Source organism: Conger conger, chromosome 7 (genome assembly GCF_963514075.1).
Source record: "Conger conger chromosome 7, fConCon1.1, whole genome shotgun sequence".
NCBI lineage: Eukaryota > Metazoa > Chordata > Actinopteri > Anguilliformes > Congridae > Conger > Conger conger.
In genome coordinates, this window is record NC_083766.1 from 62,400,218 (window position 1) to 62,416,359 (window position 16,142).

The 16,142-nt window shown below is 42.0% G+C and overlaps 2 protein-coding genes across 2 annotated transcripts in view; one reads left to right on the top strand and one right to left on the bottom strand.

Annotated features, from left to right (window-relative positions):
* LOC133133593 (eukaryotic translation initiation factor 4 gamma 1-like) overlaps positions 1–16,142 on the top strand; it is a 34,863-nt gene that overhangs the window by 15,164 nt on the left and 3,557 nt on the right. The gene's annotated exons all lie outside the window — the stretch shown is intronic.
* LOC133132094 (E3 ubiquitin-protein ligase TRIM35-like) lies at positions 1,533–7,057 on the bottom strand. The gene is made up of 6 exons (XM_061247252.1): positions 6,584–7,057; positions 4,647–4,742; positions 4,331–4,561; positions 3,032–3,054; positions 2,491–2,609; positions 1,533–2,056 (listed from the first exon to the last, which is right to left on the bottom strand). Exons 1-6 carry the CDS (start codon positions 6,986–6,988, stop codon positions 1,533–1,535), a joined length of 1,398 nt encoding a protein of 465 aa, XP_061103236.1. The 5' UTR covers positions 6,989–7,057.

Genomic DNA, 16,142 nt, shown 5'->3' on the forward strand with positions numbered 1-16,142 from the left:
CCGTAATGACCAGTCTGCTTCACTCATCCTCCTTACGCGCTAATCAAGTTAGCTAAAGTTTGGCAACATATTCAAACTTTCTTCTGTTCGCCACGAACGTTAGCTAACGATAGCTAACCGTTTGAAAAGGTAGCTAGACGTCGAGAAATAAATCACAGGTAAGTTAAGCAACGTATCGGCTAGCTGGAATTATTGCATCCATTTGTATTAAAAAGGTGCTGGTGACGCACTAATTGTAATGTTCATTTAAAATCGCTCAACAGGAACTGTTTGCACACACCCACACGTACACACTCACTCACACAAACATGTCCCCACATACACTGATTAAAATGCAAATGCTCAGACATACAGTGGCCTCCAGAATTATTGGCACCCGTGCTGTAAACTAAAAATGAATAGTTATTGACATAAGCTTTATTTTCCAACATACCTGAAGTGGTGCGCATTATTAATGATTCAATGAAATCAACCAAAGTCTTAGAATTTTCAAATCAAAAATTTATTTTCCCAAAAAACAGGTTCCCCAATTATTGGTACCCCTGGTTTAATACTTTGTGCAAACACCCCTGGTAAATATGACAGCCACGACTCTCAAGGATAAAGGGTCTGAATACTTAGTGAATGAGAAATTTCAGTTTTCGATTTTGAATTAAATTAAATTAAATTTATTTTGTATTCTGCCACCTGGACACAGCACATTAGTTCCCGAAACCCACCTGATCCGCTGACACAAGACTCGCCCCGACCCCCAACCGCATGTTGACGCCAGGCAAGGCACAAAGGGCCAAACTCCCTTTTCTATGCAGTAAACACATGATCTCATACGGGCTGGTTGTGTTCTATGCCGTAAACACAGGATCTCATTCGGTCTGGTTGTGTTCTTTGCTGTAAACACATGATCTCATACGGTCTGGTTGTGTTCTATGCTATAAACACATGATCTCATACGGTCTGGTTGTGTTTTATGCTATAAACACATGATCTCATACGGTCTGGTTGTGTTCTATGCTATAAACACATGATCTCATACGGTCATCACACACCTGGGAGACACACTGGTGACGGGTCAGGAAAAGAGCAGCACTCCACTGGTGTGTTTATTACACTCAACTCATTACACACACACAAACACACACACTCACACTCAAACACACACACTCACACACAGAGACACACACACACACACTCAGACACACACACACACACACACTCACACACACACAGACGCACACACGCACACACACACACACACACAAACACACAGAGATACACACACACACACACACACACAGACACACACACACACCAGTGTACTAGTGTACTTACAATACCACCTTTTAACACAGGAATTACTCAGCATTAACATTGTGAGATTATACCAAAAAATAAAATCTCATGAAACACTATGGAATGTTTTCATTTACTTTTGAAATAATAGAGAATTTTGCTAATATTTTTATGAACCTGCTCAGAAGTGACTAAATACAGCCCTGTTATTTCAGCTGATGTTTACCCACAATCCCTCAGTGCTATTTTATACTCACAGATACATTCAGTGGACAGATCTGCACAGTTCCCAGAGTACTAAAGAATGGAAACAGTCTCTCAGTGAAGGAGTGTTTAAAAGTGTAGAGAGGAGTGTTGTTACGGGGGTCAGAGAATGACACCTCCCCCCTGTCCCAGTCCAGCTGCACTCTGACCCTCTGGAGTTTGCTCTGCACAGTGAGGCGTGTAGGTGGGGAGGTCAGGGCTCTGTATTCCCTTCTATACTGCTCAATACCCCACACTCCTACTGCTGGGCTTGGATCCACATCCCCTTTCCTGCTGAAGGACTCTTTAGCCACGCCCACCTCCCAGCCCCCACCCCCAACTTCTACATCCCAGCAGTGTCTCCCTGAGCTGAATCCCTCAGAGCCCAGCACCCAGCACCACCCATCAAATCTCTCTGGATTACCAGGAACCTGCTGTCTCTCATTACTGTATCTCACACTGGTCAGATCCTCAGACAGTGAGAGGAGTGGATGTGCTGTGTTTGGGTCCAGAGTCACAGGAGCTGAAGGGACAGAGAATGAGACGTCAGCACTGATCTGCACAAAGGGAAACCGTGAGACACAATGGGCTCCTAATGATATAAACTGGGTTTCACAAGAACAACATTATAGTCTCAGATACATGTGTGAGAGATGCACCACAACTAAAAGATAATATTTCAAAAGTCACACATTGTATAATCCCTGTAAGAGGGAGCAAAGCCTGTCAGTGTTTGTGTAGCTCCTGTCCTTACCCTTAAATACAGTATCACTCTTAAAGCAGAATTTTATTATGAGCATCAGTGAGATTAAGGACTGGTGCTCAGTCTCTTCACTCCAGGGCTCTTACACAGACAGGACCAATATGACTCTGACTGGCTTCATCAGCTTGTGGAAAGGATGCTGAAGATTCCCCCTGTACAGTGGCAATGTGGAGCTCCCTGCCCCCAGTACTCACTGTATTGAACAGTCCCCAGCATCTTCTCCCACGCTCTGTACTTCAGATTGCCCAGATGCTTGGCCACATGAATCAGCGCTCCTGAGACCTTCTCTGGATCTCCCAGTGTGCACTGGGCTCTGCAATAATATTCAGGAGTCACTTGTGCTGTGGGCGTGGCTTCATTACCATAGAAGATTATCAGCAGCAACATCAGATCTTCATTCTGTAAGAAAATGGCTCCATCCCTCCCAGTGTTCTGCCACACAGCCCCACTGAGAGACACACACTCACAGCCCCACTGAGAGACACACACTCACAGCCCCACTGAGAGACACACACTCACAGCCCCACTGAGAAACACACACTCACAGGAGCATGGGGGGTAATTTTATTAGAGCGAAATATTCATTTAATTACTTTAATATTTCAAAAAATTCCAATCATATGTAGTCATTACTAAGCTGTAGTAATTATTACAGAGAGAGGCATTTTAAACACACTCCACAGTACCTCACTGATAGAATACAACAGAGCAAATAAACTACTTTTCATATTTAACCTGATGAGAGAGGATGGAGTTTGCTTACCTGATTTGTGTGTCCTTGTAGCTCTGAAATAAGGAAAGTGAATTATTCTCACTATAGTCCATACTCAGTCCATTAATACTGTGTTAGAAACCACATATCTGATTGTAGACTACTGAACATGCTTTAGATATGATGTAAGATATGTTGTGTTCAGTTTCAGGCCTTAGAGAGAGGAACAGGGTATTTGGATGGGGCAATATTATCAATATTAGATTGCTTGTAAGAATGCTGATGTCCTCTGACATCAGAGCCACACTGATACCCTAATCCAGGCCTGCAGTCTTTGGGCCTGACCTGCTGACCTCCTGCAGTCTCTGAAGAGACACCAAAACCAGGGCAGGGCCCTGCCAGAATATCCTTTTGAATGCAATGTGTAACATTCAATTCAAATCATTCACTGAGTGTCTATATTCAGCATGACTGTTGACACTGGACAGTTGAAATCTACATTGCTAGATGCAGCTCCATATTAAAGAGGAAACCAACGTGGTTTCATTTGGTTTTATTATATGGAACATGGAGATTGCGACTGCCCAGATTTAACAATTCCTTCCTTTTCATTGATATTTGTCATTCTTAATAATAATCATATTTTTTAAATCACATACAATATATTTTATATGTAGGTTAAGTGAGGGTTCTAGCACACTATACCACTTGTGTTCAGTATTCAGAGTGCTGAACATCTTAACAATGATATTGTTTGTTGGAACCTCTGGATTCTCATTATACTTAATCCTCGCTTCCCCGACAATGACATTGAACAATAAATGAGCTGCTTTAACATGGTTATACATGTGTACAGAGTGTGTGTGATGAGCTGCTTTAACATGGTTATACATGTGTACAGAGTGTGTGTGATGAGCTGCTTTAACATGGTTATACATGTGTACAGAGTGTGTGTGATGAGCTGCTTTAACATGGTTATACATGTGTACAGAGTGTGTGTGATGAGCTGCTTTAACATGGTTATACATGTGTACAGAGTGTGTGTGATGAGCTGCTTTAACATGGTTATACATGTGTACAGAGTGTGTGTGATGAGCTGCTTTAACATGGTTATACATGTGTACAGAGTGTGGGTGTTGCAGGTTGATGATAAAAGGATACTATAATTCACATCATTGATAAAACTTTGAAGATATTTGATTATATTTGCAAGTTGTCATGAAAGGGGGCTAATGAGAATAGTATATTGTATAAATTAATGTGTGTGAGCATTAACAGCAGTTTGCATAGAGTCCTACAGACACAGAGTGAACAGGTCTTACCTGCAGGAATGAGACGTCTTCAGCTCCCAGCTCCTGTTCTATGGCTCTGATTTGTTCTGAAAGGGATGATATCTCTTCTGTCATCTTCTCAATCTTCTTCTTCATCATCTGACTCTTCTGCTCCTCTTCCTCCCTCAGTGCAGTGATCCTGGCTGCCTCTTCATCTTCTAGGAACTGCTGAAGTTTCTCAAACTCCATCTTTATCTGTCTCTCTGTGTGCTGGGCCTGGCCCTGGAATAAACATCATTCACCATCATTTCAGCACAATCCAGTGCTGCATTTTCAACACTGTGATTTAAAGGCCTTAGTACAGTACCTTGATGTGCTCTGCTGTTTGATCACATATTAGTTTCACTGCATTGAAGGCTTTTAGCTTCTTCTGCAGTGGAGCTAGTGCAGTCCTGAGTTTCTCCTGGAAAGAAATGACAGAGTCCACACTTTACTGAGGAACCAGACCCACAGTAAACTTCAATACCTACACAGACAGCACAAGAGCCCCTACTCAGACAGAGGGGAGCCAGAATGGAGACTCAGGTCACAGCTTGAGTAAAAACAGTGTGCTCACTGAGACACATATCAGTGCCCTGCCTCTATGACAGGACATGTCAGGTACATACGTTTTGATCCCCCCTGGCAAAATCCTTTTTATAATTAATATCTAAGTTAACAGAAGCAACCCAGACCTCTAAATGGTACAACATTAAACATAAACATAGCAAAATAATAAAAAAAGGAAAAAGGCCCTGTGCACAGTTTGGGAACCCTGTCAGTTAGTACTTCATAACTCCTCCTCGGGAAACTGGAACAGCCTGAAAAGGCTTCTTGTAGCCAGCTAAGCGTCTTTAATTCTCGCTTTTGGAATTTTTCCCCATTATTCCTGGCAGAACACCTCTAGCTCAGAAATATTCTTCGGCCTCCTTGCATGTACAGCATGTTTGAGATCTCTCCACAGTCTGGGGACTGTGGTGGCCATTCCAAAACCTTCATCTCTCTTTCATGGAGGTCCTTCATGGTTGATTTTGAAATATGCTTTGAATCATTGTCTTGCTGGAATACCCAACCTCTCTTCAACTTCAATGTCTGGACTGACCTTTGAACATTAGCCTCTCAAATGTTTTGATATTTGGTGGAATCCATTCTTCCTTCCACTCATACAATATTTCCTGTGCCCCCAGCTGCCACACAACCCCAAAGCATAAAGGATCCACCTCCATGCTTCACAGTTGGCAAGGTGTTCTCCTCTACAAAGGCTTCACCCTTTTTTCTCCAAACATACCTTCTTTGGTGCTGGCCAAAAAGCACATTGTGCCAGAAGGCTTCAGGCTTTTCTTTCTGGCAACTCTGCCATGTAGGTCTTTGTTGTTTAAAGTACGTTGTGTGAGGTATGATGTACGTGCTGTGACAGGTTCTACCCAAACCGGCTTCATTTGTCAGTCAGACCAAATGCAGCCAACTTCAGACTTCCTTTCGATTATTTAATCAACATTTGCAGGTGGAAATTGTTGCATTATGGTTTGTGTGTGATGTGTGTGATGTGTGTGATGTGTGTGTGTGTGATGTGTGTGTGTGTGTGTGTGTGTGTGTGATGGTAAATGGTAAACAGCTTGACCTGCGTTTGCTCTAAGAGGCTCTTTTTTGCAGCTCTTTTGCAATAATATGGGGGTTCTTCTGAACATTTCTAACCAGGTCTCTGGCCATTCTATTTGAAATATTCCTTGGTCTTCCAGACCTTGCCTTGACTTTAACTGTTCCATTTATCTTCCATTTTCTAATAATATTTCTGAAATAGCATTGAGTTTTTTGTAGCCTTCTCCTTCTTGGTGGAAATTAACCATCTTCATCCCAAAATCTTTGGACAACTGTTCAGAGGTTCATGGTTGTTAACACCAGACAGAACAGCCACTACAGTTAGATACTTTATAAGTCATGGAGTCACTTCCAAATAAAAAGTTCAGCCCTGGAATTATACTCAACTGACTCATTGAAGCATAAGAAGTAGATCATGAAAATAAAAAGCAATCTTGTTTAAATTTTGCAGAAAGGCCTCATGTTTAAACAACCATTCACAGTTCAGGTTTGCATTGAATCACAGAGATTCATTCTCGCAGACATTTAAACCAGGAGTTCCCAGATTTTTGCATACCGTTATAACAGGTGAACATAAAAAGTAAACATAAACTTTTTAAACATCGGAATAATATTAATTAAGTCAATAAAAAGATAAACATTTCAATTCTGTTCTCAAGCATCTACCTTATAATCTTCTGAAGCCTCCTGGACTGGTAGCATTGTATGACTTCTATGTTTTCTTGAAGTTTGACAGACAAGGCAGACGGGTGTTTGATCCTCCAAACAGAAGAGTTTGAGTTTCTCACTGTGCAGACTGCAGAGCACTTCAGATCCTGCTTTGGCTCTCTGACTTCTCTCCTTTAAGAACGCCTCACACGTATTCCTCAGAGACAGGCTAAAGGGAGGATGTTCCTTTGAAGATCTTCTCCTGCAAACTGGACACTCCTGAGATCCCTTCTGATCCCAGTACTGCTGCAGACAGGCCTTACAGAAGCTGTGACAGCAACTCAGGAGAACAGGATCCCTGAAGATTTCAGTGCACACAGGACAGGAGAGCTCCTCTTCCAGGAGAGAAGATCCAGACGCCATTCTGCCTCCGTCTGTTCTGAGCTCAGTAATGGCTTCTGCTAAATCTGTAGTTTAGTTTCACTTTCCTCCACTGCTATTAAAAATGAAATTCTTTAAATGAATCCCAAATCTCTGCTCTCCCCTGTCTATATTTATTCATCAAGGAACATCTTTAAAAACTCTTTAACTTCTGAAAAATATACAGTGAAATCGTTTCATGTTTTTCAGTGACATCACTTCCTGCAGGGGGCAGCATTGTGCCACTGAGGTCAGAGTGGCCGATCTGCCAGCTGTTTTACACCAGCCCTGCTCTCCAGATGCTGTATGTAATAATAATAATAATAATAATAATAATAATAATAATAATGAGAAGAAGAAGAAGAAGAAGAAGAAGAAGAATAATACTCCAAATGCTTTTCCCGGCTACTAGTATTAGGCTACAGCCAAAAAACACGGCAATAATTGAACATTTTGAGCAACAAATGTGGCAATAAAAGGACTGATCTTTTCACTCAAGGGCGAGGTGTTAGGCAGGGATGCAACTTGCCCCCTACTCTATTTAATATCTATATAAATGAGTTAGCGGTGTTATTGGAATAATCTACAGCCCCTGGCCTAACACTAAACAAGATGGAAGTTAAATTCCTCCTCTATGCAGATGACCTGGTGCTGCTGTCGCCCACTGAACAGGGGCTACAGCAGTATCTGGACCTGCTAGAGCAGTACTGCCAGAACTGGGCCCTGACAGTAAACCATAAAAAATCTAAAATATTGATCTTCCAAAAAAAGGCAAGATCTCAGGAAAGCAAACATGTTCAGTCTAGGAAACACACCCTGTTCTATAATTACCTGGGTCTGAAAATTAGTGCCTCACTTTGGTCTGGCAGTGAATTCACCGAAAGAAAAGGCCTGCAGAGCCTTCTATGCAATCAGAAAAAATGCAATCTTCCAGATTGACATTCAAATCAGAATCCTGTCAATTGCTTTGTGTGGAAGTGAAGTATGGGGTCCACTCAGTCAACACGACTACATTAGATGGGAGAAGGAAGTATCCAATTCTACATGCAGAATTCTGCAGAACAATTTTAAACATCCAACCAAACAATGCATGCAGGGCTGAATTAGGATGATTCCCATTGATTATAAACATACAAAAAAGGTCACTCAAATTCTGGATGCATCTGAAATCAAGTCCCAAAACAACACTATTATCCTGTTTTATATGTTACTGTGTTATTTTCCTCTGTTTAACATGTTCCTTGCCATGCTTTCGCAAAACAAATGCAAATTTTGTCTTGCCAATAAAGCTATTTGAATTTTAAATTTTGAATTTGAGAGAGAGAGGATAAAACCCCATACAACATCACCATAAAACTCTGATGAGCCTACCACAAGCATTTCAAATACCAGCCAACAGGCATGAAAAACAACAGCCAGCTAAATAATAGGCTACAATATAGCCCAGAGAAACGTGCAGTAAAAGTCGGCATTATTCACAAAAGTTGGGTTAAGGTCTCGCCTGTAGTGTCAGCGGTAGAAAAAATCCCCAAAAATCTTCTTGCTCTGAGTAGCTGCCAGAACAGAACAGTAGCTGCAGAGCAGTCCCCATACTGAACTACAAGGCCCACTTGCTCAACATTACTAGTATCAGCCGTCTCATCAGCCAGTAGGGAAAACCACTTGGCATCCCTGCATTTGGGGGAGAATTTTGTCTTGAATCTGTTTTCTACAGATCTCATTCAGCTTGTTCTGAATTGGATGACTACAGTATTTTGCGTTAGCTGGTGCATTTTTTTTTTTTGGAGGAAAATTCACAAGAACAAAATGATCTACCCATGTGTTATGACAGATCAATCACAAATCAAATCAGATTAATCACAAATCAATCACAAATCAAATCAGATTAAAACCGTCGAACTATCAGAGTTCAGCAAGCTGGTTCCTCCAAAACTCTCGAAGCCTCAGGCCTATTACTCATGTAATCAAAATGTATACTGCCTATTACTTATGTGATCAATATGTATGCTGCCTATTACTTATGTGATCAATATGTATGCTGCCTATTACTCATGTAATCAACATGTAAATCCAATTAACCTATATCACTAATTACGGATGAGCTGATGGAAACGCAAGAAACCACAGTGTTAACTGTAGAAGAAGAAGCAAAAGAATGCGTCAGACTGAAAAGCACACTTACTCACTTAGAAGAAAGCATTAATCAAATATTAAAGTATGATCAAATGTGCCTGAATATTTTCAAACTGATAAACTGTTCATTTGTGCTAGAAGTGCCCGGTGACCCATATGTAACCTGAATTGAATATGATAATGTGTATGCTTAAAAGGAATAATTAACGATGAAAACTTCTGCTCGGCATTGTAGCTAATTTGCTAGCTAGATCGTCACTGAATTATCATAGCCATAAATGAAACCTCTGCTTGATTACCGAGTTGCAAAATTGCATGGTCTTACCGAAAAATGATGCTGTGTGCAGAAAATATGTTTTACCGTTAGTGAGTGACATTGTCAAGGAAATTGTCACATGCTTAAGAACGATCCATCGCCTATTCAAGAACACGGGATCATGCAGGTGCTCACTGACTCACAATGTCGCGGTCGGTTAACCAACTAGGCCGTAACACACATGATTTGGACTTAATCACACTTGAATGCTGCAAAAAGACAGTCGCTTTATGAAGTTGCGCTTCGTTTTTCACAGAAGACTATGACTTTTTGATTCACAACGTAAACGACGAGGGATAAAAATGTGGGTTCGTCCAGACTGACGGAAAAGTATATGCTACAAGCTATCTGCTACTAGGATTGTAGCTACTACTACTGTTGTGAATACAATTGGTCAATATTTTTTTTTGCAGGGCAAGGGAACGGGTTGAGCATACATGCTATCTGACAGCTGTGTCCAACCGACGATAAAATGTATGATTGTGTAAACCACGATGTGAATATGCAGAACATTACAGCCGGCGTTGGAGGCATCACAGATTGCCACGACAACGTAGAACGCTGTCAGTCGCGTGACACAGCAGTACAGAGCGATTGCCGTGTGTCCCCCTATGACGCAATAATCTATATATACTATATATATATATACATATATCAGTTCATTTCACTTAATACCTTCATTTGAAGTTAAAAGACTTTCGTTCGCGTGCATCGTTTTTGAATATAAAAGGTACGTTTCCCCATGTTGGCTTATGTCAATAATATATAATCTCAATATAGTGTTTGAGTGGTCGAAATGCAGGTTATTGGTAGTTACTATGATTTTATGCAGGCCACATTTTATAGCAATGTACATGATATTAACATTTCATTAGTTAAATGTTATGGTGATTAACAATTATTCTTGTGGGGAATTCAGAAAAGACTTTTATATTGGGGCTCATGCAAGAACCACTCACTAACTGATGTCTTTATTAAATCGCTTGTTTGAGCGATTTCCGCATTTACCAGTGTTCTAGTATTTGATTTTTTTCGTAGGTAGGAACAACATTCACGAGTGGTGCCGACCTGTCTGATGAATTATGTAAACGCATTCCCATTAATCTCCTATGGAGAGACTTGCAATGCAGAACCTCGGGTCAAACTCTCAATCAGACTTTCAAACTAGGCGTTGCAGATCAAATACAATTAGGATTCAGCAACTGCATTACTTATTTCTCGCCTCAAATGTTTTCAATAACGTATTTTAGTGGACTGTTCAGGGCGAATAAGATCAACGGTCTGTCATATTATGTTTTGCCAAAAAATCAAAGACCTGCAGTCTACCCAGTCAGGTAGCAACAAAATCAGGTAGCCATGACCCTAACCGTGTTCTTGTTAATCCCATTGGCCATCATAATTTAGGACAGTTTTCTGACGTCTTCTTCTTTTTAATCTGATGTGGCACTGTTATGTTCCCTGCTAGGGACAGGAAACTATAACAAATTACTAAATAAAGCAAGGGCAAGAAAACGGCAGACAACGGAGGATAACTTTAAACAAATAATTAATTTATTATAATTACAAAAAAGTATAAGTATTCAAAACGAAAGATCAAAAGAAGCCAGAAGGCCGCAACGAAGCCACCCAATTTTCCAGGCCTGGCTCCGAGCCTCTCACTCTGAGAGAGGCAGGAGAACGTGGGCGAGCGCGAAGCGTGGCGTGTCGTGTCGTGTCGTGTCAGCTGCGACGAAGCCACGAACCAGAAACGAAGTTCCCCCCCCCAAAGTGAGCCAACCACCTGGAGTGACGAAAGCCGGCACCTTTTATAGGGCCGGCCCCCCCAATCAGGCTCAAACAGCAATTAAGCCTCCTGCTGGACTGTCTGAAAACACAGAAAGACAAAATGACAGCACAGCAAGAATACATAATTGCTTAGGGATGTAACAGGCACATTCGTATGAACCCTTTATACGAAAAACTGAGAATACGAAAATGTCCTTTGCATGAGGCCCAATAAGTCTACTTTAGACACAATCTTGATGGGCTGCCCAGTATCTTTTTCTGTTTTGGATTTTCGGATTTTCGGATTCTGTTTTGGATTTTACTTTAACATTTGTCGCACTTACATTTTTTTAGTTTTTGTCTTAATTTGAATGAACCGGTGTAACTAAGCCAATAGTTTGGCCAAATGATTGTTATAAAACCAGAAAGGAATGACATTGATAGCAAATCCCAGGGCTGGCTTGAGGTAGCTGCATAGCAAACTATGGAAATAACACATTTAAAACTTTAGAAAAGATAGAATAATGCATGTGTGGACTTCAAAAAATTCATTAATGCTTATTTAATTTTTGCTAATGATATACATAGCTAATTTGATCAATTAAGCCCTCCTGATCAGTCTAGAGCACGTCTAAATCGAAACCACAATGTACCATCATTCTGATACACTTTTAAACTATATTTAGCCTATATCTTGCTTTTTGGATAAATTTCGTAAAAATGTCTTCCCCTTCCCCTGGTTTTGAGGCAAAGCATGAAATAATTGAGCTACTAATTCACAGATAGTAAATAGGCTTGAACAGGAGTAATAAGCAGTTTTTGGGTTTTCTTCTGTACCCCATTCCAGCCTTCTGAGATGGCCGCCCAAGATTGGATCAAGGTCTGCTGCAGCAAGGTCACCAACTGTTTATATGACCGAAACTCGTATAACCAGGATGAGCTCCTGAAGCACCAACATCTGGGCTCCACACCGCCGCAAATCCTGGATGTTCAAAGAAGGAGACCGGGTGCTGTACAAACCAGTTTTAACTTTAGATTTACGTGTGTTTAGGTATAATGTAGGTGCGTTTATTACATTTTTCTGTGTATTTTTTTTTTTGCTTTTGACTCATGAAATATTTGTCCCGCAATTTCAGAGGAAGGCATCAGCTGGGTGTCATTCCATGAAGACGTCAACCTTCACAAGGCAGAGGCTGCATGGAAGCCAGTGGTGAAGAAGACTGGAGGGGAACAGGCCCCGGAGGAGACCGTGACCGAGGAGCTGTTCAGCTCAATGCGCAGCATTCTCAACAAGCTGACCATCCAAAAGTTTGAGCGGCTCATGAAGCAAGTCACTGAGCTCTCAATTAATACAGAGGCTCAGCTTGAGGGTGTTGCTAGTATGATCTTTGAGAAAGCCATTTGTGAGCTCAAATTCGCCAGCACCTGTGCTTTGCTGTGTCACAGCCTTAAGGAAGTGAGTATGCTATGTCCATGCTACGGTATATGCTTTAGAGGTTGCCTATTCTAATGGATAAGTCTGGAACACTTGACTTTTAAATGTTTACTCCTGCCATTGATTGCCCTTGACTAAAGCATTGGCTTCAGAACTGGAGTTGGTTCCCAGGCTTCTAAGTAGCTAAGATCTATCAAATGCAGAGGACACTGTACATGGTTCAATACAGTGTATCTTGTCTTATCTTAGAAATAAAGGTACAGAAATTGCCTAAATGCCACAAATGCTTGTCACTGTGGCGGTACCGTATATATAAAATATTAATTTGTACCATTTTTACTTGGAAAACATACTCATTTGTACCCAAAGAGAATATTACTGTACTTTCAGGGTACATTTGGGTACAAAAATGTACCTCCACTGTCACTTTATTAGTGAGTGTCCTCTGCGGGTTATGGAATCCGATCTTTTAATTTCTCCCTCAGGTCACTGTCCCCTGCCTTAATCCCACATTCCAACTGAACTTCCGGTTGCTGATGCTGCATCTCTGCCGGAAGGAATTTTGGAAGGTCAATGGCCGGATCCTGCAGAAGGAATGGCAGGACCTAAAAGCCACTAGCATGGTAACCACAGGCAGGAATGTGTACATGGACTAAATTAGTTTGGATCCATGGCTTGTTTATTTTGTTATGGGGATGGATGGACTGGTAAGAGTATTGCCTGTGAAGAAGCCGATAATTTTGTCCTAAGTGCTCTAATTGCCCAATAAGTTCAGAAAATCCACTGTAGGGTGAACGTTCACACTCATATCTTTCTTGATAGGCAGAGATGGTAGTTTGCTCATCATGTCTGTTTTGTGTGCTGTTCTGATGTTGCCTTCTCTCTCTCTGTTCTCAACCTCCTCACCCACCACACCTCGTGCCCAGGCTAAAGGGAGACTTGATTTGATAGAGCTTGAGGCCAAGGTCACCGCCCACCGCCGGCGGGCAGTGGGTAGCATGACGTTCCTTGGGGAACTCTTCAAGCTTGGCATGGTGAGGGAAGTCGTCATTCATGCGTACATCGGCACGTTTCTGGACAGCCAGAGTGAGGAGGCATTGGAGTGTATTTGCGGCCTACTTGCAACCACTGGCTCAATCTTGGACTACGAGGACATCAAGGTATCATACTGCATGGCTATATCTGTCATGCTTAAACACTTATTGTATACTGTCATGCTGGGTCCGCCTCACTCTACCTGGCTTCACACAATACATTTCGGAGTCTCTCCCTACCGGTCTGCAGGGGGAGCTGTGCTGGCTAGCCATTGTGGCTAATGATTGGGGAGTTTAAAACCAGTTCCTCCATGGCAGCTCTCTCTCTCTCTCTCTCTCTCTCTCTCTCTCGTTGCTGCTCTGGCTCTGTGCTACAAGGGCTGGCTGCAGCTCCTTTCTCTAATCTTTCCCCTCACCTCTCTTTTTGCATTTCATTACATTTTGCTGACTTTCACGACATTTTTGTTTGCCTAGACTTACTGATCTTTTGGAAGCATATGATTTAATAAATGATTCTGATTTGAACTTTGAATCGGTGTGGTCTCCCCTATGCCATTGCTACTGTGAGCTAGGTAGTCGTGACAATACACACACAAAAATGGATACAAGTTCACTTCTGTCTTCTGTGTCTGCAGCCCCAAATGGATGGGTACTTCTGTAAGATGAACCAGGTCATAAAAGAGGAGAAGACCACATCCCGATTACGCTTCATCTTACAAGATGTGATGGATCTGAGACAGGTAGCACACCGTTACTTCAGTTCTGGCCTCAGTTCATAGTTGTTTAGAAATCCTTTCCTCCCTTCTTCCCTGTTTTCTACCTACCTTTTCTACTTTTCTGCCTATGTTTCATAATTTCCTACCATTGTGTCATCTCTTCCATTGCAAGTTAGTATGGAAGTATTGGGTACCAGGTCCCTTCTCTTATCTCTTTCAGAATAACTGGGTCCCCAGGAGGGGTGAACAGGGGCCGGAAACCATCAGCCTGGTCCATAAGGATGCCGAGATGGAGAGCCAGCTGGAAATTATGAAGTCGGAGCAGGACCTCCATTCCAAGAGGGAGGAGAGCAGGAACACCATCCCTGTCTCTTCCGAGTATGCCATCACCAACACCAACCAGCCCTGCGATACTTGCCCGGTGAGACCAAAATATCTTTCCATCTTTGCTCTAAGTATGAATGCATGCTTTATAATAACTAGCTACGGAACTAACACACTTAAAGCTTTACTTACAGTGGGAGCAATAATTATTTGATCCCTTGCTGATTTTGTAGGTTTGCCCACTTACAAAGAATGGAACTGTGTAGAATTTTAATCATAAGTACATTTTAACATCGAGAGACAGAATATCACAAAATAATCCACAATAACAACATCTACATTTTATAAATTTATTATCGTATTTTTGCAGGATGAGCTCCTGAAGCGCCAACATCTGGGCTCCACACCGCCGCAAATCCTGGATGTTCAAAGAAGGAGACCAGGTGCTGTACAAACCAGTTTTAACCTTAGGTTGACGTGTGTTTGAGGTGTACTGTACTGTGTTTATTTTATTTTTCTATGTATTATTTTTTTGGCTTTTTTGACTCATGAAATATTTGTCCCGCAATTTTAGAGGAAGGCATCACCTGGGTGTCATTGCGTGAAGACACAAGGAGGAAGCAAGCAGTGAAGAAGTTCGCTGCTGAGCTGCTCAGCCGAATGCGCAGCATTCTCAACAAACCGGGCATCGAAGAGTCTGAGTGGTTCCATAAGGATGAACCATCTCACTCTGAAACATCTGACTACCAAACAATCGTGGATGACGATGAGTCTGAGGTATCTGAGTACGAAACAGCGAAAGAGGGTGATGTTGAGATATCGGAGTACCACACAATCGTGGATGACGATGAGTCTGAGATATCTGAGTACAAAACAGCGGAAGAGTCGCTATCTGAGTACGAAACAGCGGAAGAGGGTGATGTTGAGATATCGGAGGACCACACAATCGTGGATGACAATGAGTCTGAGGTATCTGAGTACAAAACAGCGGAAGAGTCGCTATCTGAGTACGAAACAGCGGAAGAGGGTGATGTTGAGATATCTGAGTACCACACAGTCCTGGAGGACGATGACTGTGAGATATCTGAGTCTGAAGCAGGAGATGTCGATGAGTCTGGGTGTGAAGCAGATGATGAGGCATCAGAAGAGGGAGACTCTGAGATATCAGAGTACCACACAGTCCTGGAGGAGACTCAGTCTGAGATATCTGAGTACCACACAGTCGTGGAGGAGACTCAATCTGAGATATCAGAGTACCACCCAGTCCTGGAGGACAATGACTGTGAGATATCTGAGTCTGAAGCAGGAGATGTCGATGAGTCTGGGTGTGAAGCAGATGATGAGGCATCAGAAGAGGGAGACTCTGAGATATCAGAGTACCACACAGTCCTGGAGGAGACTCAGTCTGAGATATCAGAGTACCACCCAGTCCTGG

What these genes read in the sequence shown, in the direction of transcription:
- LOC133132094 (XM_061247252.1), bottom strand. Translation starts at nt 6,988, where the DNA reads ATGGCGTCTGGATCTTCTCTCCTGGAAGAGGAGCTCTCCTGTCCTGTG. An exon ending in ACTCCATCCTCTCTCATCAG is followed by an intron (nt 2,610 to 3,031) that starts GTTAAATATGAA and finishes ATATTATTGCAG; the next exon opens with AGCCCAGTGCACACTGGGAG. An exon ending in GCTGGGGACTGTTCAATACA is followed by an intron (nt 2,057 to 2,490) that starts GTGAGTACTGGG and finishes CTGTCCCTTCAG; the next exon opens with CTCCTGTGACTCTGGACCCA.